Source organism: Larus michahellis, chromosome 4 (assembly GCF_964199755.1).
Source record: "Larus michahellis chromosome 4, bLarMic1.1, whole genome shotgun sequence".
Classification (NCBI taxonomy): domain Eukaryota; kingdom Metazoa; phylum Chordata; class Aves; order Charadriiformes; family Laridae; genus Larus; species Larus michahellis.
This window is the reverse complement of record NC_133899.1, coordinates 30,469,276-30,496,278: the sequence shown is the minus strand read 5'-3', so window position 1 is coordinate 30,496,278 and position 27,003 is coordinate 30,469,276. Positions and strand designations below refer to the sequence as shown.

The following is a 27,003-nucleotide window of genomic DNA, read 5'->3' as shown; positions in this document are numbered from 1 at the left end:
GGAAAGAGAGCCCAAATTTGTAATAGACCTTAGTAGGCTAGAATAAATAAATTATAAAGTCTTATTGTTAAAAGATATCGCAATTAAATTAATTAAAAATAATTTTTTGATCAATATTTCAAAATTAAGGTAGTATTATAAACACAATGAGACTAAATTGAAACAAATTAAAACAATAAATAAACCCACATTTAGGAAGTGTCAGGAATAATACTATTTCATAAAGTCAAGAATTCAAAGAAGGATAACAAAAATATACTGAAATGATAGAAATGTATAGTCCGGATTGCTGCAGAGTGCTGGCTACTGCTGGCAGAGACTGTGCTCTTGATCACAACTTGATTTCTAAAAAGCATTTACCAGGTTAACCTCCTGATGTGGTACATCAAATCCAGAGCCTCTGAAGGTGCCTTGGCTAGGTACGCAGAGTGGGAAGAGGCACAGGATATATACTAAGCAGTCCTTCCTAAAAGGCATGCAACTGGCTGTGAATCTCTCTGCAATCTGGAAAGACATCTATGGCTGCTAGCTCGACCACACAGAAGAAGAGGAACACAAACCAAGGATGTGGCAGGGCCAGTCATATTCTGCTGAGCCAGATTCGTTCTCTAGAAGTCAATGTGCATATACATATACTTTGCCACTAATTTTACTTGGAGCAAGTTCAAACCCCAGCATAAAAGAGAACGTATTCCGAAAGTCCCTACACAATAACAGCACCGTTACCAACCTCCAGTTGTCCTGCCTTTCCAGCAGCATCTTGTGATAACACAGATGCAGCTTTCTGTAATGCATTTGTCACAGCACTTATTTCTTCAGTGATCTTGTTCCTCTCTTGAATCTCAGCTTGTACAGAATCCTTATGGTCTTGAGTTTTTTCATACAACCTATGAAAGAGTTACAGCAAGAAAATATTAAGTGTTAGACTCTACACTAAGTAGGAGTAATCAAAGAGCATGCTTAATACAGATATTTTTAAAAAATATATATCCAGAACCACATCTGTATGTATTTTTATACTATTTTCTGTAACTAAATCTCTGAGTTTCTGTCCTTTATTATCTCAGTTTCTTCAAAGATGAATCTTCAGATATTGCTAAACAAAGTATGTTTGGTAGACCAAATCAGGTAGCACGCATATTTAAACAGCAAACACAGCTCAGGTTCTCAGAGTCTGAAAAAACTGTCAGAGCAGAAAACATTCACAAAAATTTCCATGTCAAAAAGGAGGCATGGAGATGGGCGAGTGCAATCACAGATTTGCAAAAAATATTTGAGGCAAATTTTAAACAGTGTCACTCAGTAAGGCAAAAGTTGCATTGTTGCAAAAAGTACAAGGTTTGATTCTTCTAAGAGTGCAAGACCCACACATCTCATGCAAGTTCACAAGAGATTGGAGCCTCCAAATTCAATCATCATCCCCTCTGATTCCTTCTACATTTGAACACAAATTGCAGGCCACACACGATATGGCCAGGCTCAGGTCTTCTCCCTAACTACTATCTCCCAGTGTCCACACTGGAGAGAGCAGATGGGTTAGACAAAGCACTGGTCTAACGCAGTAGGGCATTCACTATCTTTTTAAGTGCATTAGAGCTTTCATATATTCTTCAATACCCAGTAAAATGCTGTGCTTATAAGTAGTCCTATGTCATATCTTCAACAGAAATTTCACACCACTTACTTTTTACAGCGATCCTGCATTGCCTTTATTTCACATAAGGCGGGAAGGGCAGCTTCCACTTCACTATTTTCAGATGTATTCAGGAGGTTTCTTATTCGGTGAAGAAGTAAGAGCAAAAGAAGCTGTTGCTGGTTGATGTTTTCCTCAAATGAGTTCACAAAATCTAGTAATTCTACCAGTTCCTCTCTGGTGGCCTTTTCTTTCTCTTTAAGACTTTCTGGCTGTTCTTCCTGGAGCTTATCGAGAATTATTGTTTCGCGTTCCAGCTAAGTAAACAGCATGTCAAAGCATGAGATAAAGTGCTTTTTTATTCCATCACCTTAAGTTACATTATTCATTTACTCATACACACGACTAAGTACTGGGAATTACATAGCCAGAGAGCTTGAACCTCTGAAGTGTGCCAAAACATTTGAGTTTCCTCTAACAAAGCACATACCACACACAGAGATCTGGGTTCAGAGAATTTGTACTATAAATATGCCCGTCATTTTTGACTCCAGGTTCAAAAAGGCTGCAGTTAACTGGCTGATCAGTGGGTGGGAAATTATGTTCTGCACTGATCTGAGCCCTTTACATGCCACTTTACTGAGGGCTCCATCCCTACCATGTTCCCCAAAACTTACAGTTTGTTGAGCAACTCACCTCTTCATTGATGAATTTCCATTCCTGCTTTCGTTCCTCACAGTTAATTTCCAGCCCTTTCGCCGCCTCAAGCAAACCCAGCCAATTTTCCCACAGCGCTGTTACAATGCTGCCCAGTGCCCTGTCACTTCTCTTGCATAATCTCATCAGCTCTCCAGAGACCTGCCTCAGCTTCACAAGATCATCTTCAGCTGAGTCAATGTTGGAGACTAAAACCTTATAGAAAAAATAAACAAGTAAATAAATAAAACAATAGTCAGAAGTGTTAATGAAGCATTCAGTTACATTATTAGGATTCTTTACTAAAATGGCAATCGCTCCACTGAGCTGGTGAAATACAGTTGTAATGAGAGAATTCTGTTGGCTAAGACTGTGGAGAAAGACGGAGTAAATAAAACAAGAAAAACAAACAGAAGAACAGTGTGCCCAGGCAATTAGGTTGTTCTTACTTCTTTCTGGTTGTTTGGAAGGGAAGAGGAATGAGCAGGAGTTACAGATATATAAGATGGCAAGCCTGCAATATAACAAGTACTAAAAGAGATGACAGTAAAGAGGTTGGTTATAGCAGAGGTCTGGCGGGCAGGCAGCAAGAGAGTTCTGGGTGGGGAAACTGGAAATCCTCTGATTTTCACTTCTGAGGGAAACCAACAGGATGTTGATCACCCTGGGTCCTGCAAAGAAGTAATGAGGGATCTGAACAGAAATGCAACACTATCTTAAGCACAGATAATGTTTGATTTCTACAGCAATAAGATGCACTCATTTTACATGGCCTATTATAATCTGGTCTTTTTACAGGTATATAAATATATTCTGTGGTTTTATATATACATAAATACAGGAAAAAGAGTTTAACTTCTTTCTACTATGATATCATATGGTGCACATAGCTGCCACATCAGTTTTACATGGACTTTTCAAGTTCTTCACAGGGTCTCTTACCTTGCTTTCTTCTAAGTGCTCCAAAGCTTCCTTATAAGACATTGGTACTTGAGACAAAGACTGTCTAAGCATCTTTTCCAGTTTGTTAAGATTATCACACACCTCAACTTTGGTTTTTGTGTAGCTTTTGTATTTTTCAAAATACCTGTAGGAAACAGTTAATAGACCAATTAAAATTTATTGTGATTGCTCCTCTCTCCAACCATAATGCCCACTAGAATACAAAAAAAAAAAAAGTCTCCTGAACGGCAAGCTATCTTCAATTAGCATTTACCATACACTTCTGGTCTGATATCTGAGATACTTCAGATATGCAGGTACAAATGCCCCAGAGGTAAAGAAATATAGGTATATATTTCCATGTATCATCCATGGAGCTTCTCAAAAGAATTGTATGTCTTGATCTAAGACTCCATCCTCCTCAGACATTCCCAAAAATCAGCTCCCAGTTTGTAGCACACATTCTATTTGTCCCTACAATGTGTGGTCTGTACAATTCCAATTTCTTATTTCTATATCTTATCATCTCTTTTCTATTACCAAAGTCTTTAAAGTCACCCACTTCTTTGACTATAAAAGTAGATTTTAAGTTTATGCACAATAGAATTAGAAGCACTGGATCATGAGTAAGGAATTTAAAAATCCTTTACTCTGTCTCCCAAGATTTTTCTGTACGTGTCTCTGTAGGCCCTTCAGATTTCTTCTGTACCTATATTTGAAGGAAGGGAACTATGGCCTGCATCTTGTTTGTTCTTTACTTTCTCAAGCCATAGAATAGCCTATGGAAGACAAGCATTAGGGCCCCTCTGAAAACTATTCTAATCTGCACCAGCACTGAACTAGAGACTGTGGAAATGTGCTTTCTTCTGATTCTAGCACCATATGACACTCAGTTGAGGCCCATACGTACTTTTTGGAAGATACTGAAAATGATTGCATTGTAAATTATTACTCATATGCTTATTGTCTGGTAATTTTCCTTCCATTACAATCCCATTTGGGAACAACAGAAATGCTTACAGTTCTTTCTGCTGAGTTACCTGGTTCTACCAGAGCAGAAACAACACTGCATTTATTATCAGTCAAATTTCTCACAATAACGAACATGATCTAGGAAGATCTCTTAAACCTACCTCTGTTCATCAGCTTCCTTTCTTTGGGCCTTCTCCCTTAATGCCAAACTCTTATCGATGAGTTCTGTTAAAGTGTTTTCCAGACATATTTTGTCTTCTGGTTTCACTAGATTTTTCAGCTTGGAGCACAGGTTTTCTATGTTAGCCTTTGCAGAGTTGAACTCTTCTTGTTTCCATTGTGGAGTCCGACAGACCTCCTCTGAGCTATCGAGCTTTGCTGCAGCAGATTTGACTTGATCTTCATAGTCCTCGAGGAACCTGGCAGCCCTCTCAACAGCTTTGGTATAAAGCTCACCAGTCTCACATGCGTCCTCCAGAGCACTCTGAAAGTGTTAAAAAGACAAAGGAACAATCAAGAAAGACGGCTGTGCTCCTCTGGATCACCAGACGGTCTTCTCAGAATTTCACGCTTCATTGTCTTTGAGACCAATACTACCAGAATTGGCCTGAGGAGGTGAGGGAGGACACATGGCAAATACACTCTGATACCTAGGTAGTCACAGAGCAGTGGTGTGACCTGGGGATTGATTGCCCTCAACCATAGGAACAGGGGTTATGAGGGAACTGCCAATACTGGAAAAGTCCAGAGAGAAGGATGGCAGGACACAAGAGCCATATGATCCTTTATGGACATGGCAGTATACATCCTGTTCAGACAAGGAAAGCCCATAGGCTGATGCTTTATTTTCCTCTAGGGGATATCTCCACTATGACTCGCCAAACTGCTTCTCACTAAACCCTCTTATGTATTTATACACAGAACGATGGGTGACTTTGCCAGCTCTTGGATTCCCACAGGGCAGAGAAACCTTGTCATTGTGTTTCCCACACAATACCCAAGCAGTGAAGATGAAGTACAGCAAACCAGGAAATGTGTCAGCAGGACCATCAGGGATGCTGAGTCCCTCCCCCTGTTATTAGCTACTACCTCATATTTCCTCATTTGTATCCATTGATCTCTTGGGTGGTCAGGGCACAGGTCTTCTTGATGAGGACACAGTTGCAGAACCTCTCTGCTATGAAGGTCACCACTCTTTTGGTTTCCAAAATAAATTTATTCACTAAATCTTTCTCCGTGTATTAACACTGCCCTTTAGCTTAAGGAGTCCTTTTCCATCTGTTAAGTCTACCTCCAGCCTAATTATATTTCTCAGCTAGATTTCCCACTCGCCCTCAGCTCACCAGGTTGAGCAAATTCAGTTTTACTAACTGTCCTCAATATTCCTTATCCCTCTAACAGCATCTGTTCCAGTTTGAGCGGACCTTTCCTGACAAAGGCATCAAGAATCAGACCGATCCTCCAGCAATGCCTTATATACTTGTTTTAAAGCCTTGGATCCTGGTTGCCTTTCCTTTGCTCACCTTCCCTGAGGCCTGATCACATTGGTTTGACCTGTGCTTTACTCTCCTTGATCATTCCCAACTGGTAAGCTTTTTCTTTCTAGTAGAAACAAGGAACTTCTGTTTTTTATACCATTGTCACTACTGAAAATGTTCCATAAAATCAGTCCCAAGGATAATTCCAGAACAATTGCACCTGGTCTTTCTTTAGCTCAATATTTCAATGCAATTTTTTTCCTTCCTCCCCTTTACCTTTCTTTTCTTGTGCTAATCCCCATTGCTTGATTATAATCAAACTGAATACAACTGGTTTCTTTGTATCCTTAGTTTCTTATATGATTCCCATCATATCCACCAATGCAGAGATGATGATGGGCCAAATCAGTTGTTTGAACAAAAGGAGGATATAAGTCATGAAAACATAAACACGGCAGTCACAGACACCTAATCTAATTATTGGGAAAAGACATATGGCTATACCTTACTTTTATTAAATATACTTACAACACGAGCAGCAATGTCTGTCTTCAGTTGTATTTCACGATCTTGTAGTGTCTCTAATCTTTCTTCTATATCAGCAACAAGAGATTTTTCATCTTGGTTTTCCCTCTCTTTTTCCATTATACATTTAAAATCAGAAAACTTTCCTTGAATCATATTCTGGATTCCTTCCCATCGCATCTTTTCATACCGCATATTTTTTATGTCTATCAGAAGTGGTTGCTGAAGCTCTAATTGAATATGCTTTATGATGTGGAATATATGTTCTATTTCATTCTGGACATCTTCTTTGTTTACACACTGGAGACCAGAGACCAAGTTTTGAAGAAACTGATTCAATTCCTCAGCATCTTTCTCCACACTCTTTATTTCTTTCCTCTTGGATTCTTTGAATGGTGTATCAAAGGCCTCACTTTTGTTTAGCTGATTTTCTGCCTCCTGGGTTAAGTACAAGATTTGTTGAACTGTGTGAAACAGAATCTGTGCAGATGTAAGATTCTCAGCAAGAGAAGAGCTAGAGCTATCATTTAGGATGTTAGCTTCTTTTCTTACAGTGGATGTCACCGTCTGAATTTCATTTAGCAATGCTTGAATCTTATTCCATTCCCTAACAACATTATCAAAGCGTTTTATCCTCCCTTTAATTTTATTTTTAATTTTAAAAAATTTAGTTTGCAATTCATCCAGCTGCAGTGAGTCCCATTTTAGACCTACGCATTCAAAGATTTCTTTGTACTTCAGTGTTTGTGACAAATTGGACTGAAAAGCTAATACTTTTTCTTTAAGTGCTTTGCATTTATTCTTTACTTCCTGCTTGGCACCTAATAATTCATCTTCTTCAAGGTTCATTTCACCATGCTGTAGATCATTAAGATCTTGCTGCAATGAAGTTATTCCTTCAGCAAACTCTCTGTAGACAGCTATCTTTTTTTCTACTTCGTTAAGTTTACTCTGAATTTGCCTCTGTGTCTTCCTTGCTCTATTCTTCAGACTTCTTAATTGATCAATCAAAAATAGTTGTTCAGACAGGCTCAGTTCCCCAGCTGTGACCTGACTCTCTTTACAGTGGGATGAGATAAGCCCTTCTATTTCCTGTATGTCCTTTAAAATCTCCTTTAAAATGGCTTGTTGATTGATTAATTCTGACCATGTGCTGGTTTGGTTCGTGTCAGGCCTGGCAAGCACCTCAGCATTTCGAAGCTGACAATGGACTTTTTCTACTTCCGCAATAAGTCTTTGCCGCTCCTCCAGCTGGAGCTCTAGGTGCTGTAACCTTTGAGCTGATTTTAAAACAAGAGCCTTGTATGAATTCTGCAATGTTTGTAAAAGGAAGGTCAAATCAGAGATCTCCTCTGGATTCAAGTTGGGAACGATGTGCTGGAGCCCATAATCCAGTGACACAATCACGGGCTCTCTGTTTACAACTTCCGTGTTCATAAGCTGACAACTTCTGATCTGTGATTTAACATCACTGGGGAAAAGTGCTGCTTTCTGATCAAGAGAGGACAGTGAATCTTTAACCCATGAAATATTTTCTTTCAGCCTCTTCATCATTTCATGTTTCATGAGAGCAGGACCAGAGATCTGAACATCCTCTCGAGGAGCTTGTTGTGCTGATAATGCTTCCAATTTGCTCTGCAAATCATGTATAGAGTTCTCCAAAGCTACCTTCTCTTGATCACTCCAAATTCTTTTCATCTGCAGTTCAATCCTTCTTTTTAATAGAGAAAGACCATGTTTAATGTCCTGTAGCTCTGTGGTCCAAAGTACAGCGTATTTGGCTTTTCTTTCAGATGAGGAATATAACTCTGCCTGTAAATACTGTTCTTGTATCAGCCTCTGAATATCCTGTGCTTTATTCATAAGCAGATTAAATTCGTCAATTTCTGCCACAACCTGATCATGTTTCTTTTGCACTGTTTGTTCCATGTGTTGCCACCATTGCTCCAGTTGCCTCATTTGGCTTTCAGTTAACACTTTATCCATGCATGTTAAATGCTGAGATAAACTTTCTTGCTGAGTTTTCAACTGGTTTAAGACATCTCTTTCTTTTCGTAAGGACTCTATGCATGCCTTAATTTTCTCCAGAAGAACTGTGTTGTTCATAGGACCCCTGCCAAAAATATAAGTAATGTTTAAAAAAAAAAAATAATAATCCTACAACATTGTCTAAACCCATCTTAAAAAGAGAATTTCACTGTTTCGAAAACGATTCACTCACTTCGTTCACTTAATCACATGTATCTCTCAATATTCTCTCATAAGTCTTCTAACCACCACTGCAGTACCATGATTTCTTGCTTATCAGTACAGCATTAGTTATTTCTAGATATCTCTACAGGAAAAGCACATTCTAATGTATATTCTCTAAAACTGCAGTATATACTAATATAGAATGTGTCATTCCCTAAAGGAATGTAGCCTCCCTTTAAAGTTACAATAATATTTTTTTTTCAAAATCAACAATAGTGTTAAGTCATCTCCAAGTGAATTAACAACATTTTATGGTAATTTCTGATTTACAATGAAGATAAAACTTAGTTACAAGAAGAACTTAAAAAATTCCCATTCATTCAAGATTAATTTGGATGAATTTATGTACTCATGTTTTATTTCGAGTATTTTGAAAATCCCGCCTGAAATACATTTAGCAGCTAGATTTTTATTCAACTTTTTTTTTTTTTTCAATCTCTTTGCTGTAAATTAACAATTTTATAGATTTTTTTTTTTTAAGGATTTTCAAATTATTGTGATACGTTCTTGTGACCAATAAGCTAGCTCCATGTGTTGAATGCTAATTCATAAAAGGTACTAAATATTTTGTGTGCATTGGTTACCTCTGAATTGGTACTGTAGACTTATTTATTGCCACAGAATTCTTCCTATCAAACAAGGTTCATTTTCAGAGTAATGAGATATTTTGCTCAGAAAAGAACTAGAATTGATGAGTCCTTAAAGAAAAATTAGTATTTCATATCTGCAATATTTTTGCAAAAATATTTTAATATGGCTTCTAAATAGGTTTTTAGCACAACAATAATTTCTACATTTTGCCTAAAAAATAAAGAGTAGATGTTGCTAAAGGATAGCAGAGAACCACCAGAAATGTGTCTGTTTAAGGTTGTTTAAATTTACAACCCCCTGAGACTCCTCTTGCTACCTAACATTAACGAGATGGATAAAACACCATATTCTTGTCTGAGCAGTATTGAAGTATGACACAAAATTCAGTCTAGGACCATATTTGTTCTGCAATCTTAACAGAAACCCTCAACTATACTTACATTTTTATGTTATCTTTTTCTGTTGACAAATTTTTCATTGAGGACTGCACAGCAGAAAGGTTTTTCTGGTACTCATTCATTAAACAGTACTGTTGTTGCTTCACTGCCTTAACAGCATCTAGTTCTTGAAGCAGCCTGTCCCAGCAGGGCACCACAGGCTCTGTGGTTTGCAGCTCTGCTCTGTTTGATCCTGTTGCATTGGGAAATGCTTCTTGACTACGACACAAAGACTTTGCTTTCGATGTTTCCAGTTCAGTTTGTAAATTCTGCAATCAAACCCACCACAGAGAGAGGATTAAAAGAGGATCTTAAACACTTTCAGCTTTCAGCACAAAATACAGCTAAATGCTGATAGATCTACAAACGTATGCTTGCTCAGTTACATGTAAATGAGCACGCATGCTTGTGCACATCATGGAAGTGCATGCACAATCGTAGGTGTATCTACTACTGTACTCTAGATACGAAATATGGTATTTACGTGGACATATTTGCATTAAGGAACTGTGTTTGTAGATTACCTGGTAGACAAACTGACTAATCATAAGACTATATGTAACAAATTTTGTTTTGGCGACGCGAGTCATAATTCTGTAACTGTATCACTACATTAACAAAGAGGAATGGCTTTGCAATTTCCATACCTCCAGCTCTTTTAGTTGTTCATTTATGAGCACGATATCCAGTTCAGCCACTTCATTTTTCAGCTCATTGACCTTTTGTTCCTCTTCAAAATATTCAGTGTTTACTTGCACTCCAGGAAATAGTTCCTTCTGGACAACCACTTCTGCACCTGTGTCCTACAATGCAAAACAGGATTCTTATTTCTGAAGGTCCTAAACCAACAAGTTTTCTGACTGCAAAACTTTGCTTCATGTATTTAAGCCATGCCTAAATCCTGCTGTGGACTTGTCAGTGCTAGGTAGGGCTCAATGATCTTAAAGGTCTTTTTCAATCTAAATGATTCTGTGATGATTACATTGTTCTTTAAATGCTTTTCAATAGTACCCAGTATGATCTTCTCCAAAATTTTTCCAGGAACTGAGGTTAGACTAACAGGTCTGTAGTTCCCTGGGTCTTCCCTCAACCCCTTTTTGTAAATCAGAATAACATTGGCTTGCTTCCAGTCAGCAGGGACCTCCCCTGATTCCCAATACCTTTGGGAGATTTTGTTGGGGTTTCCAGTTAGACCAGATGTGCAAGTCCCAGGTAAGACCTTGCAATGGACAGGCCAGCTGAGGACCTGCCTATAGATTTAACTGTGAAGATTAGATCTGGCCCAACCTTCTATTTAAGAACGTGGTGACTGAGGATCAGCAGTCATGGGCCACTTGTGATGTTACACCCTTACCCTTAAAGAACAACAGACTTAGTAACGTTGTTTAGTAATGTACCGTGTTATTGATTCAGCTTGAATTCATTCTCCTTTCTCTATTTTATTTCATTTATTTTCTTATGCTGGATCACCCTTGGATTTCAGTTTTCTGATCTGCCTTCCTTATGATGGCAAAGACTATCACAGCTAACTATAATAACATGGAAAAAAGTTGCATTGAATCACAACTTAAAGAAAAACTCTGAAATCACAAAGTAAAGACTGATTATGATGGCGCTGAAAACCAATATTGCTCTTTTGAATGGATCCACTGAAAAATATGATGTGGCTAGCACTTAGGATAAAGTTCAACTCTACCGTGGACATAAAGCAGAACCATACACAATGGTCTTGATTTTGATGCCTCTTCTCTCATAACAGAACTTCATCTGAAGCCCACGTGGAAACAAAAATTCAGTGACTCTGACAAATGCAGCTTGAAATAAGAAAATATGGGTTACCTCATGTGCAGAAACTGGGGGATTAGATTCCAGACCATCTTTCTCAGCTGCTGCAGATTTCGGGACTCGACTCTTCTGGCACACCGTTTGTTGGACCTGCTCCACGTCTTCTCTATATGACTGATTCTCTACATCACTAGGTTTCTCCTTTTGGTGTAAGAAAAACAAAAGAAACAAGTAACTGAAAAGCCCTAATCGAACCTGCTGAATAGAAATTACAGTGCTTGAGATGACAAAGTTACTAAGCCCATAATTACAGGTAGATGAGGAAAACCACAATTACATCTTATAATTTATTGTGGGCAAGGTTACGGCAGAGGAAACCATTTAGAAGCAGCAGCGCTGTAGTTTTGTTATAAAATTTTAGAAAAAGTGCAGATTGCAAGTGTTCTCCCTCTGACCTACACTATTCATGTTTCATCATTCTAAGCACGGGCCTTGAACTATGTACCCTTGGATGCAGCCTTGAATGCATTTTTTAAAAGGTTTAGCTTTTTTCTGAGGCTCCAATCTTGTACTTGTACTGTAGTCAGACAGTCTGTGGTTAGACACCCAACCAATTACCAAGCAGGATATTTCCATGGGCAGCCCATGGATTTGCTGTATGTATATGCCAAGGTATTTGCTGACTGCTAGTTCTGACGGAGTTTGTTTATCATGTGGGCACAGATGAAATACAACCGCCACCCACACTCATAACTCTCTATCTCCCTTCTTCCTCTCCTTGGAGCGAGAGGTGGGGGAGAGCATCTGTTGTCCTGTCATTGGCCAACCCAGCCCAAACCATAACAAATAAAGAATGGCAAATCCTTACAGCATTACCATGGTGGAGAGCACAACATCAGGGACCTATCCATACTGGACAGATATCTGAGCTAGGGACTGCAAGTCAGATAGGATAGACACTGAAAGTAGCCCACCTGCAACCCAGAATGAGCAAATTTACCCCAATTCTCAGCAAGCTCATGAGTGCACGCTGTGCTCCATCTTGTCGTAACTACACTGCTTTCATCGTTCCACACAGTTTGCTAAAACTGAACGTCTGAGAAGAGTCTGGCTCTATCTTCTCTATAACACGCCTTCAGGGAGGGGATGACAGCAACAAGACCCCTGTTAGCTTTTTCAAGTCCAACAAGAACTTAGCCTCTTCCCACTCATTATGGCTCCAGCTCTTAAACACTGCTCTAGTTTGTTGAAATTCCCCTTGTACCAGGGTGCAACACACAGGACAGAGCATTTCAAATGCAGCCTCATATATGCAAAGTAAATATGTAAATAAGAAATCTAAATAAATGAAAAAGAGTCAAGCAAAATAACAGTATTTAAGCCAAATGGTAAGAAGACTTCACAACACCTCCGGGTGACTTGGAATGCAATATCCTCAGCAAACTACCTTGTGGCAGCCCATAGTAATGAGAACAAAAACCAAACAACCCTCCATACTAATTTTAAATGTTCAAGAAAGGATTCAGAGAGTTAACGCGTACTAAGTATACAGCACATCAGACAAAAGTAGCTCAGTGTAACTTGAGGGGTTTTTTTATTTAGTAGTACTATCATCCCCACTGCAACTAAACTGTATACATACACTCTCAAATTCAATCACTCTTGTGCAATCTCATGTCCAGTTACCTCTGCTGGATGGGTTTCCTTTCTTGTTTCATCACCTTCAATACTAACACCATCTTGATGCCTTTCCAGTTCTCCTTCACCACTCTGAACCACATTGTCCAGAATGTCCTCTTGGACCCTATTATGTTCGTCCATACCTGGGCTCTCTTTATCAACCTCCCCCTGATTTGAAAAATACAAAATGTTTACAATCAGTCACAGTTCACAAAAAGTCACAGTAGAAAAATCTAAGTTTACTAGGGAACATCACACTCCACAAGCTGTCTTCTCTGTCTTCAGCTTAGCTTAAGCAATGAAGGAAAAGGCTGAGGTAACCCAAACCCAGAGTCTCTTGGAAATGCCTGCTCAGATCAGTTTGCCGTATCAGGACCTTAATCACTATGAAATAGTTTCGGGACAAACGAAACAGGAGTAAGTGCTCACATGATTTTTAATACTGTCATAGAAGTTTCTGCTTAGACACATTTGGCAACTCTAATTATTCATCTTGTTCCTCTCCAGGAATCCCAGTACAGATAATTTCACACTGATATTTTGATGGTCATCTCTCCCAGCTACTGTTATCACTCAATGGTCAGGTCAACAAGAGCATTCTCCAAGTTGTTCCCTCAGCTTTGCACACATGAAGTCATTTACAGTGTGAATGTCCTGAGGTCCCCTAAAGATCAGTGGTTCCAGGTTAGTGTCCTCTCATTATCTACGTGGTATGGGCAGGTGACAAAACCTGTTGAAAATGCAGGTATGTTGCAGGTTTTGCATCATGGAGAAAGTGGGTCCAAGCCCTGGGGGCCTGTAGAGAGCATCACATTGATCTCTTGCACACTTCACAGAAGCAAGGCTGAGGGGATGATTTGGAGAACATAATTTATCATTCCTCTCATCAGATAAGGAAAATATGTCTCTATAAGACTACAAATTTTAAGGAATTACATATGCATTTCTAGGGAACAGACACACACAGATATATATATACTGACATGTATTAGAACATATTTGTCAGGTACCTGAACAGTCTGCCCCAAGCTGTCCTTGTTTTGACAGATAGCCTTCAAGGGACTGTCTGACAAAACGCTGCTTTCCTCCAAAAGTGAATCATTTTGCTTCTCTTTCTCTGACATATTTCCATTTACATCTTGACCCTAAGAGAAATGATATAAAAGAAAACCTGCTTGCGTGACTGTATACATTGTATTTTAACATTAGATCTCTGATTGGCAAAAATTACTATCTATGAAAACAAACAGGAGAAATATCGTGCTGCAGTTCTAAACAAGTCTTACTAGTTTAAGAGAAGCTCTCCAAGTTCTTTGTCAGAGGCATATCTGCAATTTTCTCATCTATACACATTCTCCCTTTGTGTCCTGACCAAAGATACCTGGCTCTAATTACGTGCAAGAGAAAGCTATATGCAGGTTGTGTTTAAATGGAAAACTCCAGTTTTGAACAGACATTATTGGCTTATTACAGACTTGTTACAACAAGTTAAAGGAGTTCTCCACATCTTTGGTTTACACACATATATTTACAGAAGGCTTAACTGCAATGAAATTAAGAATGCAATATACAAAAGGCATTTGAGAGACGGATGTCTCTCTAACCAGTCTTCCACTGTCATTATTGTCAACAAATATACTCACATCATGCATTTCCAGAGGCTCCTTGAACTCCACTGCTGTGGGGCTCTCTTCTGCAGTGACAGGAGTATCAGAAGTGATTCGTATCTCTCCCTTCAGCATTGTACCTGCCTTATCTTCCATTAGTATTTTATTACCAAACTCATCTTTTAACTCAAGGACTTTACTGAAAATACTTTCCTCCTTTTGCTTGACATTTTCAAGTCTTTCTTCCAGACTCCTGTGTTCACTCTGAAGTGTTTCTATCTCATCCTTAATAAACTTCTGTCCTGGTGAAGAGGTGTTTTGTTTAACAGTTTCTGCTAAAACCAAAATCTTCTTTAATGTGTCTTCCCATTGACTAAGAGGTGCTTGTTGTTCCTTTAAACACAAAGAAAACATTTTATTGACAAGTATCTTCACTCAATATACTTAATGCTAAGATCTAAAGTCAATCACTAAAACCATAAATATTTTTTGTGAACAACAAACTGTGCTGAAAAGTACATACAGACCTATTTGCTGCAGAAAGTCAAATACTAAACCAGTAGTTTTAGTCAGCCATTTTTGTGAACAGAGGACACCTGAAGCTATAAGCATTATGACAATGATAAAATAATCAGTATGCTGTGAGGTGCATAGAAATCTTTACAAGTTCTGAACAGATAATCCCCTTCCTCTTCTATTCCTTTTTATTTGTTAGAGGTATAGCAAATTCTGGAGGAAGGCGAATTGCAGTGTTCTGTATCTGAGCTATGTTTTCACCTTTCAGTAGCTCCTTGCGCTCACAGCTACAAGACTGTTATCCATGCCACCAGAGTGCAAAAGAATGTCTACTTATGCATGAAGGACGCTTCTTAAAACTGAACTTGGCTCACTGACATTTTCCTAAGCTTTCCTAAGCTAACAAACAAAACTGAAGAAGCCTGCATGCTTGAGCTAGGACAATTCTAGCTTCAGTTCAGCTGACAGTAAAGGTCCATTCAGTTCATTAAGGGTAGTTTTAGGGCTACAGCTACCTTGATAAAAGGAAGACCAGATATACTTTGTATTTTAGCAAGGTTTCTTAGTTTTTCAGTTTGACACCATTAGCAGTTCTCTTCTATAAATGTGATGGTCTGTACAAGCCCCTAGGGCACGGACCCACTTTCTCCATGATGGAAAACCTGCAGCTTACCTGTGATTTCAACTGGTTTTGCTCAGCTGATGTTTGTTGCATTGCTGGATCTTCACAACCAGCAAGCTTCTCAGAGACAGTTTTCAGCTCAGTGCTCAGGCCTGCTACCATATCCTGAAACTGCTGGTGCTCTTGAATGTGCCTTTCCAATGTCTGCACTATGGTCTAGAAACCAAGGAGTTTCTAGGATTAGTCCGTCATTAAGTCAAACAAATATAAGTCATCCCCAGACTGCCACAGCTTTTCCAGGACTTCAGCAGCAAAAAAAAAAACCCCTTGCTTGTTTCCCGTAAGATACGCAGCTAACCATAGACGCACAGAAAATATCTTGCCCTCTTACCCAGCACATCATGAACAAAATCTTCATTAGTAGCAGGAAGCAAAAGAGATTTCATTCCATAAGAATATAGAATCGTCAAGGCTGGAAGGGACCTTTCAGATCATCGAGTCCAACCATCAACCTAACACTGACAAAAACCATCAATAAACCATATCTCTAAGCACTACGTCTACCCGTCTTTTAAATACCTCCAGAGATGCTGCCTCAGCCATTTCCCTGGGCGGCCTGTTCCAATGCTTAATAACCCTTTCAATGTAAAATTTTTTCCTAATATCCAGTCTAAACCTCCCCTGGGGCAACTTGAGGCCATTTCCTCTTGTCCTATCGCATGTTACTTGGGAGAAGAGACCAACCCCCACCTCTCTACAGCCTCCTTTCAGGTAGTTGTAGAGAGCGATAAGGTCTCCTCTCAGCTTCCTTTTCTCCAGGCTAAACAATCTCAGCTCCCTCAGCCACTCCTCATAAGACTTATTCTTCAGACCCCTCACCAGCTTTGTTGCCTTTCTTTAGATGGGCCCCAGCACTTCAGTGTCTTTTTTGTGGGGAGGGGCCCAAAACCAGACACAGTACTCGAGGTGGGGCCTCACCAGTGCTGAGTACAGGGGGACGATCACTTCCCTAGTCCTGCTCACCACACTGTTCCTGATAAAGGCCAGGATGCTCTTAGCCTTCTTGGCCAGCTGGGCACACTGCTGGCTCATAATCAGCCAGCTGTCGACCAGCACCCCCAGGTCCTTTTCTGCCAGGCAGCTCTCCAGCCACTCTTCCCCAGGCTGCACGGGGTCGTTGTGACTCAAGTGCAGGACCCAGCACTTGGCCTTGTTGAACCTCATACCACTGGCCTCAGCCCATCAATCCAGCCTATCCAGATCCCTTTGCAAAGCCTTTCTACCCTCAAGCAGGTCGACACTCCGACCTAACTTGGTGTCATCTGCAAACTTACTGAGGGTGCACTCAATCGCCTCGTCCAGATCATTGATAAAGATATTAAAGAGAACTGGAAATATACTTCTATATACTTCTAAAAGGGATGGTTTCTATTCAAAATGGATGAAAGATTAGATGCAGAACACCACATAGGGTGCAAATGCAATTTCCACTAAACTGGGTGGAATCAATAACAAACAAGATGCAGGAAAAGCCATTCATCCTTCCAAAAAGGAAAAAAACCAAACAAGTACCATGGCTTGGAGATTGCAGGAACAAATGCTTGATACTATATAGCTATCTGAATCTGTTTATACAAATAAAAAAATGTTATTCTTCATACTTACCTTGGTCTCATTTGTTTAAACATTTATCCCTCTGCAAAGCACAAGGCAGTGGAAAAATATGAGCTTCTGGTGCTCTTTTTCCCATAGTGAGGGACAGAGAGAGGGAAATTCCCTGGTTTTTTTTTGTTTTTTTTTTTTGTTTTTTTTTGTTTTTTTTTTTTTTTTTACAGAGGAACTTTCACCACTCCCAGTTTTACCCATAAACTTGCTAGCTGAATGACTCTACAGGCAAACAGTGAGAACTGCAACCAACAGGCATACCAAGCTCATAAGAAAAGAGTGAGGTTCCAACCTGTAGATGGCTGAGCAGATTTTCATGTTGGTGTTTTAATTCCAACCATTCCACCTCTGTGAAGCAGGGATCCCCAGTGTGACCCTGTAGGTGATGATCTCGGCTTTTCAATTCTTTAAATCGGGAAGTTAAGCCTTCTGCTTTCTGCAGGAGGTCAGCATAGTTTGCCAGCTGAGCTTGCTTCTCCTGCAAACCAGGCTGAGGGGCAAAACCTATCTCCTGTTGCTGTTTTTCCAGTTCAGTTAGAGCCAGTCTCAGATCTTCTTTGCTTTGCTCATATTGCTCCTTGTTGAACTGAAGTTGCTCCTGAGGGCTAAGAAAAAATACTGCACTTAATAGTGTCTAAAAAATTTTCATTCATTACCTAGAAAATGTCAAATTGTGAACAAGTCAACCATTAGAATGAACTTGAGCACTCTCAATATTTTTCTTCAGGTTTTAAATTACTGATCAGCTTTAGACCGGAATTTTCAAGGTGATGAAAAACACTGAAGCTATTGCTGCTGAACTGGACTTAAATGCAGGACAAGCGCCTAACCCTCTTAAACCTTAACCTGTAAGCCCATAGTTTCTAGTATCTGAGACATGATGCTCATGCTCTGCATTTTTCTGCTTTCCATTACAGCAGAAGGTCTGTTTAAAAACTACAGTACAGCTATGAATCTATTTTCCTTGACAACTTCTTATGACAGTCTCCTGAAAGGGAATGTTCTGTAGAAGATACAGGTTGTATTGGTTGAGATGGAGGTGGGGGACTGTTTTAGAGATACAGACAACAAAACCAGCATATGTAATTATGGGTCATGTTAGCACAGTCCAGTGCCTACTTTCCTGACCTTGACGTTGGATTTTGATTTCTGGGCTTTATAAGCGTACATGCTGATTTGCTGCAGGTGAACAGGTTGCTTTTGTCCACAGGAAATATGCAACTATGATCAGTGAGACAAAAGTAACATTTGTATGTTCACATTTAGTGATTAAGCTCAGATATTTTCCAGATGGAACTTAAATGCCAACATTTGAAAATATGATCCCACACAAACAAAATAAAGTCTGGTTACAGTTCTGTAAAGTACAGCAGGATAAATGAGAACAAAAACAAAGCTTAAATGTTTTGGTTTTTGCCCCTCAGGATACATATTTTTTGGCAGATCACAGAATCACAGAATGATAGGGGCTGGAAGGGACCTCTGGAGATTACCTAGTCCAACCCCCCTGCCAAAGCAGGTTCACCTAGAGCAGGATAATATGATATGAAATTAGGATATGATAGATAAAGCATAGCCTCACACACGTTCAGTACTCCTGCTTCAAGTTCCCTATTCCAGCTTCACACTGCTGCCATTACCATGTTGCATCTGTTATTCACAGGCCTGATCCTGCAAGGTCCTGAGCCTCTCTTCAGACATGCTGAGCACCTCATCTCCTGTCTTCAACATACGGTGAAGAGGGTGCTCTGCATTCTGCTGTGTTGGATCCAACATAGCCAATGCTCTATCTTCCTGAACGCCACTTGTATTGCTTGTACGGAGTGCTTAGTAATAAGAGACGGCAACTGAATATTCTCAAAAATACTTGGTTTTAATAATTCATTCCCTGGTTGTCATTTTTTAAAAAAATAAACAGTAGGCCTACTCTAGCTTCCATTGATCTCAACAGCGAAGTTCCCAGTGATTTTAGTGAAAATTGGTTCAAGAATGTTACAGCAGACAAACATCTTGAAAGTGTCTGCATGTGCAAAATCAGAACTTCCGGTTAAGTTTACATGACACAGCTGGAATCATCTGACATGTTTTAAAGGATCAATTTGGCTCTCAGACACAGTTGCCACAGTGCCAGTGACACTAAAGTGCCTTCACTGACTTAGCAATATTAACAATATCAGCTGCCACAGCCACAAAAGCCTCTCACAGAGCCAGAATAATCCAGGTTTTAGAAATTCTATTTTAAAAATCCCAGCCTTCTTGATTTACCTCAAAACTCTCTTCTGAAGTAGTATAAATCTGTGCAAGGGTAGATCCCACCTCTGCTGGGGGACCATGCCTGGGACACACAGCCCAGATCAGGACACACAGCCCAGATCGCATTGCAGGGAGGGGCCACCACAGTGGTTAAATCAGTGCACCCTCACTACACAGACTAATGAAACAAAGAGCAACGGATGCAGGGGTTTTTTTCGTTTGCTTTTTTGGGTTTTTTTTGTTTGTTTGTTTTTGTTTGTTTTTTAAAGACTGGCTGAGCTACTTTAGTATCAAAAGGGAATCTGAGGCAAGCTTGACAGACCCCATCAGATGTCCTGCCACTCCCCCTTACACCTCCTGGCTACACCCCCCACTTGACCATTCAATCCAGACTATGATCTGGCCCCCAACAACACTGCAGAAATACAAGTATTTTTGTAGGTATCTTGTTCTGCCCCCAAAGAACACAAATTCAATGGAACTGTTGCAGGAAAAAGATAAGAAAGTCGATATAGCAGGAAGTGATCTATACTGACAGTTGACAAATTCCACATTACCTTTTATATTCAGTGGCTAACCGACAGGTACTTTCCCACTGGTTCTGGAGCTCAGAAATAATCTGCTGAATCACTGACTTCTTATTTTTCTCAGTTTTCATTAAAGATTCTCCTAGAGCTACCATGTTCTGTAATTTGTCCTCTCCTGCATCTTTGAGAGCTGTGATTTCCTGTATTAAACAAGAAGCAGTACATATACAACTATTTTTGGTTACAAATAAAATGTATTACCAATGACTTTTTTCATACTTTGTACACTGCTGTCTGTCCAAGACATAAGAATTCTCCTTCCAATATATCACATAACTGATATATAAATGGATCATCTAGTTTTAGAAAGTCTGGGATAATGAAGCTGACTTATTAATTATTCTCTACATAACAAAACTAATATTGTGCTGAAAAATAAAAAAATGGTCCAAATCTTAGGGAGAGATAGTTGTCACAATACTACCCCTTCCACAGAATGAAGCACATAAATTCCAGCATGCTCACTTTTGGCTACTCTGTTAGGAGGCCTCCAAAGCAGTCAGAGACAGGAGACACCAAAGCAGACATTGGGGACTGAGGCCCACCCAGGCAGTGGAGCAGCCCAGCACAACAAAACTGCAGGACACCCAAGCAGCCACACACTTTGCAGACGCTCTCCAGCTACGTTACTGACCTCTCTTCTCCACCTCTGGAATAGGCTATGATGGTAAGGAGCACAGCCACCAGCACCTTATGAGTTCAGTGCTGCTCCACCCAGAGGTGCAGCTGAGCCTTTTATCTTATTTGAGTAATAAACTATGCAAAACCAAACAAAAATCCCAACACCTCCCCCAAACCCCCCTACATAAGCCACAAAACCACAGGCAATCAGCAGTGACAGCATCTTTTAGGAGGTGCTGACTCATCAAGCATTCCCCTGATATTAGCATGAGCTGTGAAGTGGAAAAGAAACACATTTAACACAATACCTTTACCTGATTAATCCTTTCGTCTGATGGCAACTCACTTTCCTGTGAACTCAGGTTATTAACAGCCTCCTCGAGCTTTTTGATCCAGCAAGAAACATCCTGAGCAAGTTCTTCAAAATTTTGCCCTTCCACTGGAAGTCTCTTAGTATTCCCTGCCATTTCACTTACATGTGTTATCAGTGTCTGATATCTACTAATAAGATCACTGGCTTCTGAAATGGTTTCATCTTCTGTCAACTGAGCCTCCCTCAAAGAGTTTGCTAGCTGCGCTATGGAGTCAAATGGTTTTCTGAAAAATACAAAAAATAAACAAACATCTATTTGTTGTAACAACATGGAGCAATCTTCTTTAGAAGACAGTTCTTAGAGACCAAAGAAAACGATACCTCTGCGTTAATAGTGTTTTATAGAAGTTTTCAAGTTTTGTCTCATCTTTTTTGATCTCTTCTAGTTTTGCTTCCTGAGCAGAGAGCCATTCTTCCAAGACTGTGGTGCTTTCTTCAAGGCTAAAGGGAGTATAAGTAGAGACACAGGTCAAAATGAGAGGCGTTACATGACTAAAACCTGCTGACAGCAGTGTTTTGCTGAAAAAGTAACATAAATATCATGCGTCTGCTCAAGCAAAGTTTTAAGCACAAGCCTAATTTTTAAGTATCTTGATTCATGTCACTGAAGCTATCCAAAAGCACATACTCTCATATAAAACTGAGTCTGCTACAAAGTGAAAAAACACATGAAGCATACAACAAAACACTCACTACCCTTTATTAAAATACTATCTTTAATAAAAAGCAGGGGGGTTTGTCATTCACTGTGGCTGTTTAATAATGAATCATTTTATATCGCTTGTGATTAAAATGTCAGAAACTACGTTAGTTCCCTACCTACTGAGCTGCTGGAGAGAAGCATCAAGTTCCTTTTCCCGTTTTTGACATTTGGAGATCAATCTTTGTAGTTCTGCTTCTTGATCTCTCACATGGCTGTTAAGGTGGTTAATGCTTGCTTTGGGCAAGTAATGCTTCACTTTATTCAATAAAGTTTTAACCTCTTGGATATCTTGGTCTTTGCCTTCAGATGTTAGGAAGTGCTGAATAAGAGCACAAACATAAGATGCATTTATCAAATTTGCTGTTGTATAATAGACAACTATGTCACAAGAGTTTACTAGCTCCTGTTATCTCCACCAACATTGTCTACAGATATTCCAGTTTCTATATATGTTAATATACATAATATATATGTTAATTCACAGTTTGATGACTATTCCATTTGCAAATGGAAAAGTTGCTGTTTGTAGAGTAAAGAGAAAGTGAAGTAGATGACTTGGATTTCTTCTCTACAGCACAAATACATACAGAAGAAATAGGCAAGCAGCATTCAAATCTAGCATTGACATCACTGTCTTCTGCCACTTATCTGTGATTGCTTCTTGCAGGTGGCTTTTCCATCTCTTTTCTGTTGATTCTGTCTGACTTAGAGTGAAAGTTTGGCTACAGTAAAGTGAATGCAAATTTTTCACATTTGAGTCCCATGGGGGTCAAAATTTCATTTTAATCTCTACATATTTGACTTTCCACATCTCTGCACACTGAAGTACTTGGTCAAAGTCCATTGACTTTCACTAACTACTGTCCTGTCTCTCACTTACCCAACTGTGTATGAACTTGAACAGTGCTGTTCCATTTTAACAAAGTTTTACTTTCATTCTGCTTATTGTCCTAATGCTTCAAGTTACATGAAATGTTCCTTCAACCTCAAGTTACAAAACCAATGTAGGTGAATTCATACCCAAGAAAAAACTCCCGTGTAAAAGATTAAACTTCAAGAACCATCAGTTTTAAAATTAGAACATTTTAATACTTTACCTTTAGCTTCTGCAGTCTTTCTTCCAGTATCATTTTTGTTTCTGAGGGGTCAAAGCAGTCCTTCAAAGACAGCTGAGTGCTGCTGAACCAATCATTAAAATTCTTGCACTGACCTGAAAAAAGACACATTCCAATTTTCTTCATTAATTGTATTCTGTAAAAGAAAGTCCTATTTAACATGAAGATTTCAGACAATTTGTAATTACATTTATCAGTGCTACTGTGAAAGGTTGCTTTTCGCTACAGACCATGTGACAGAAAATGCTGCAGTTCATACATTTTTTTACCCAACATTAATTGACAATAAAAATAACTGTTCAATTGGGAGGGACAGTCTGCTATACATAGCAGTTTCAGTAAACAAGACCTGGATTAGCCTATTGGCAACTTTTCTAATTTCCACACAAATAAATATCACTCAAAAACCATTTGAAGATGAGACTACCTTCGGGCCTAATTCTACACCTGCACAATCCTCTGTCTGCATAAAACAAAAAGTAACTAATAACGCTATTCATTCTCCTAAGATTAAATAAAAATGACTGGAAAAAATGAAAAAGTTTGATTTCTGTATTTTTAAATGAAATGTTCCTGGATTACTCTTTATACTTCCTTTATCTAATTTTTAAAATGCAAAAATAAGAAACAAAATACGTTGATTGAGTGGTTTGTTGGAATCAAAAGCCATTTTTATCCAAAGCTCTCTCTTGTTCAGAGCTCTGAAGCAGTTTGAGATATCGAAGCAGTTTCAGACACCAAACCAAAAGTAAATTAATCACATAACCTTTAAGAGATTATGATGGTCAATACAAACCTATAAAGCTACAAAAGTGTGAAATGCGTTTGCTTACGGTTCAAAACACCGATAAAGTGATCTTGAAACACATGTTTCTTCTTATTAAATAAATCAGTGACACATTTAAGCTGCTTATTTAATTCATCCACATCAGGACAATCCGTCTCTTCTTGGAGTAATGTCACATGGTGTTTTTGTTGCAGAATTTTCTGGTGTATCTCCTAAAGTTAAAAAAAAAGGACAACTGTTAAAAAGAAAAACTTGAAGTGCAAGCAAACGTTCACTGTACAGAGCTACTTTAGTACAAACTAGAGTTTTGCATAAGGTTTTATTCCTGCCTATATGTCAAAATAATTTCTTAAAGTATATTGACATTAACAAGACAATCAATACATAGATATAAGCACTAAACTCTTCTTGAGCGGTGCATATACATCTGTATGCAGACAAAATCACACATACATTCACTCATGCACATTTGAGCATCACACAGAATAGATATGTGAAGCGCACAGTAATATAGTATGTTCAGAGAATATAATACCTAGAAGCTATAATGCCTTTGCTGACATAGGCACTATTCCACCCCTAAATGCCTTACTGTGTATGTCAATTACCTTTCAAGTGGATTGAAAGATAACTTAGAGTGAGCTGAGAGAATTAACTAAAAAGCTAGTATCTTTCTTCTTCCAATGCCTATGATTTCACTGCCCCAAACGCTGGCGGTCTGACACCCAGAATGTGCATAATCCACTCACTGCTCAACAGGAGGTTTAAATCTCACCAGCCTTAAACCTCCAAGCAGGATGCAGTTCTTTCTTCACCTCTCTCCCTGGTGCAAAGACGATAGAAAAGTTGGCTTAAATTGCCTGCTGGGAGCTCCCCTTGCAGGCAGGCTCAGGTAGCACTGAGGCAATCTCTGTGTATTATGGAGTTTTAGAAAAGATACGACCCAGTACCCCCAGTACTGCCTTCAGCATATCTTGGGTGGTATACTGTTGTGCCCATCATTAACCATATCCAGTAGCTGCAAGGGTTAATTAACTATATCTGATAACATCCAGTGAAAACAGGCTTTTCATGAACGTTTTTGGCAGCTTAAGGAAATATTCAAACCAGGCTCTTCACTTGAGTTATTCCAGCAGTTTACAACACATACAAGAGAAACGCTTCGTAAGACTCGCCCAGGAGAGAAATAGTGAACAAAATCATAAAAGATGCATGATTTGTGGTACGCTACCTCTAATTTAGTAAAGATCTCTAAGGTGTCAGAAGGAGACAAAGCTTTTAAAAGTGATTCAGTCATTCCAATCTGTGTCTTGGCCAGATCAAGGTCTCCTTTTAGTTCTGCTGTATTCACGCCAAGTTCACTGGTCCCCTGCTTTGTTGACAAGAGCTCTTTGATTAGCTCCATTTTTTGCACAACAGATGATCTGATGACCTTGAAATTGGAAATAAACATACGTAAGAAATTATACAGGATTGATTTCCTAGAATATTACAGAACTCCAGGATAGACATAAAAAGCAATGAAATTATCTGAAGTCCAGACGTTTCAATCACAGCTTGTTCCAGTTTCCTTCTCTCCCACTCCACAAATTGAAAAATAATAGTATTTAAGCCCTGCTTTTACTGAGGAGGAATGATCTCAGTTCATCTTTATTAGTGATGCATTTACTGGTGCTGCTTTACTAATAAATTTATTTGTCAGTCTACTCAAGTGTCTATTCTCAGCTGGATAAAGGCCTTACATGCGCTTTGGCTACCTGGAAAAAGAGGGTGTCAGCTCTCTCTGTAACACACCTCCCTGCAGTGATCCCACCAGGGCAAATTCCCCACAGCGATACAAAAACCAGGCAAAGACAACAGAGAGGTGGGGAGCTCTGGCTCAAGATTAGTCACTAAGGAGCAACAGGTCCTTAACCTTATCCTTAAGGCTTCCACAGATTTGCACGAGACAGCAACTCAATGGGATCATGGCCACATGCTGAAACACCACCCCAGGGGCCTCAGGGCGTCTGGTGCTCCCGAGTAGCATAGTGTGCACGGTACAAGGTTGCGGAGTCCCTTCCTAAGCTCCTTAGATCACTTTACCCAGTGAAACTCCTCTGAGTTCACTGGCTGCTGAGGATAAACACACAAATAGCCAAACCAGGTCAAGCTCAAGGTGCATCTGACAGAGACTAGGAGCCGATGCTTAGGGAACTGGTATAGGATCAGGTAGGCTAACATGGTCTCAAACAGTGGATAAGGATTTATTCTTTGCTGTGTGAAGTCAACACAAAAAAGATGGAGGTTTCCTTGTGATATCACAAAGGAAAGCATCATAGTAAACACCACTCTATGCAAATAGCTGCATACTACCAAGCTACATTAAGGCATATCCAGGTAAAGGTACAGTTTAAAACAGAAAGACAGCAAGCTGGGCTGCTGGGATTCCCAAAGGGATGACGTCCATCGTGCCTTGTTCTTGGCCAATAGATAAAAGCCAGTTACCACCGATATTGGCCTCTTTCAGCAAGCCTGCAAGACAGTTGGGGCAGGTATAAGCCTCTAAAAGGTACAGGACTGAGAGAAGCCTTTGTGTTTAAAATGACAGGCTTGGTTCTAACAGCTCGAGAAAGACAACAAATGAAATGTCACTGCTTATAGCAAACAAAATGCCTCCAACTCTCTTTGGGTACATTTAAGTCAAACCAAAAAATGATTGTGGCAAAGACAATATTAGAAGCAGGGCTGTAGTAATTAGTACTGGCATATTAGCGGTAAAAGCTTCTTTGTACCTGTAGCTCCAGTGGAGGTTCATTACTATTCAGAAGTTCTTCTATCTCGGCCACCGTGTTGTCAAATTTCTGGAGCTTCTGCTCTTGGACTCGTAAGCATGCCTAAAGGTGGAAAAAACACATCGATAACTTAATTTCCCCCTAAATTAAATTTCCATGTTTCTGTTAGAAAATTACATTTCTAATATTCTGATTCTGCATTTTGGCATATAGAGCTCCCACAACTGGTTGATTTCCTGATTTTCATTTTAGCAATTCAGACATTTTTTTTGTATTAGAGAGCCTCTATGTTTCTCAGACAAAGCAGTTGTTCATGCAAATCTAGCACAAATTTAACAATCTTAATTATTTTACTTCTATATTAACCCAAGTAAATTTGCAGGAAAAT

The 27,003-nt window shown here is 39.3% G+C and overlaps 1 protein-coding gene across 10 annotated transcripts in view; it reads right to left on the bottom strand.

Annotated features, from left to right (window-relative positions):
* The window catches only part of SYNE2 (spectrin repeat containing nuclear envelope protein 2), a 196,357-nt gene that overhangs the window by 103,849 nt on the left and 65,505 nt on the right, over window positions 1-27,003 (bottom strand). For all 10 annotated transcript variants that reach the window (XM_074583746.1, XM_074583755.1, XM_074583756.1 and 7 more), the window contains exons 34-55: window positions 26,616-26,717; window positions 25,073-25,273; window positions 23,888-24,053; window positions 23,037-23,149; window positions 22,056-22,258; window positions 21,558-21,677; window positions 21,178-21,460; window positions 20,213-20,382; window positions 17,695-18,007; window positions 15,789-15,953; window positions 14,636-14,992; window positions 14,003-14,137; window positions 12,999-13,160; window positions 11,367-11,513; window positions 10,175-10,330; window positions 9,531-9,796; window positions 6,250-8,359; window positions 4,405-4,727; window positions 3,272-3,416; window positions 2,330-2,545; window positions 1,685-1,950; window positions 731-887 (exon numbers count right to left, since the gene is read on the bottom strand). In XM_074583746.1, the coding sequence (XP_074439847.1) occupies window positions 731-887; window positions 1,685-1,950; window positions 2,330-2,545; window positions 3,272-3,416; window positions 4,405-4,727; window positions 6,250-8,359; window positions 9,531-9,796; window positions 10,175-10,330; window positions 11,367-11,513; window positions 12,999-13,160; window positions 14,003-14,137; window positions 14,636-14,992; window positions 15,789-15,953; window positions 17,695-18,007; window positions 20,213-20,382; window positions 21,178-21,460; window positions 21,558-21,677; window positions 22,056-22,258; window positions 23,037-23,149; window positions 23,888-24,053; window positions 25,073-25,273; window positions 26,616-26,717 (6,276 nt within the window). The remainder of the gene's footprint in view (window positions 1-730; window positions 888-1,684; window positions 1,951-2,329; window positions 2,546-3,271; window positions 3,417-4,404; window positions 4,728-6,249; window positions 8,360-9,530; window positions 9,797-10,174; window positions 10,331-11,366; window positions 11,514-12,998; window positions 13,161-14,002; window positions 14,138-14,635; window positions 14,993-15,788; window positions 15,954-17,694; window positions 18,008-20,212; window positions 20,383-21,177; window positions 21,461-21,557; window positions 21,678-22,055; window positions 22,259-23,036; window positions 23,150-23,887; window positions 24,054-25,072; window positions 25,274-26,615; window positions 26,718-27,003) is intronic.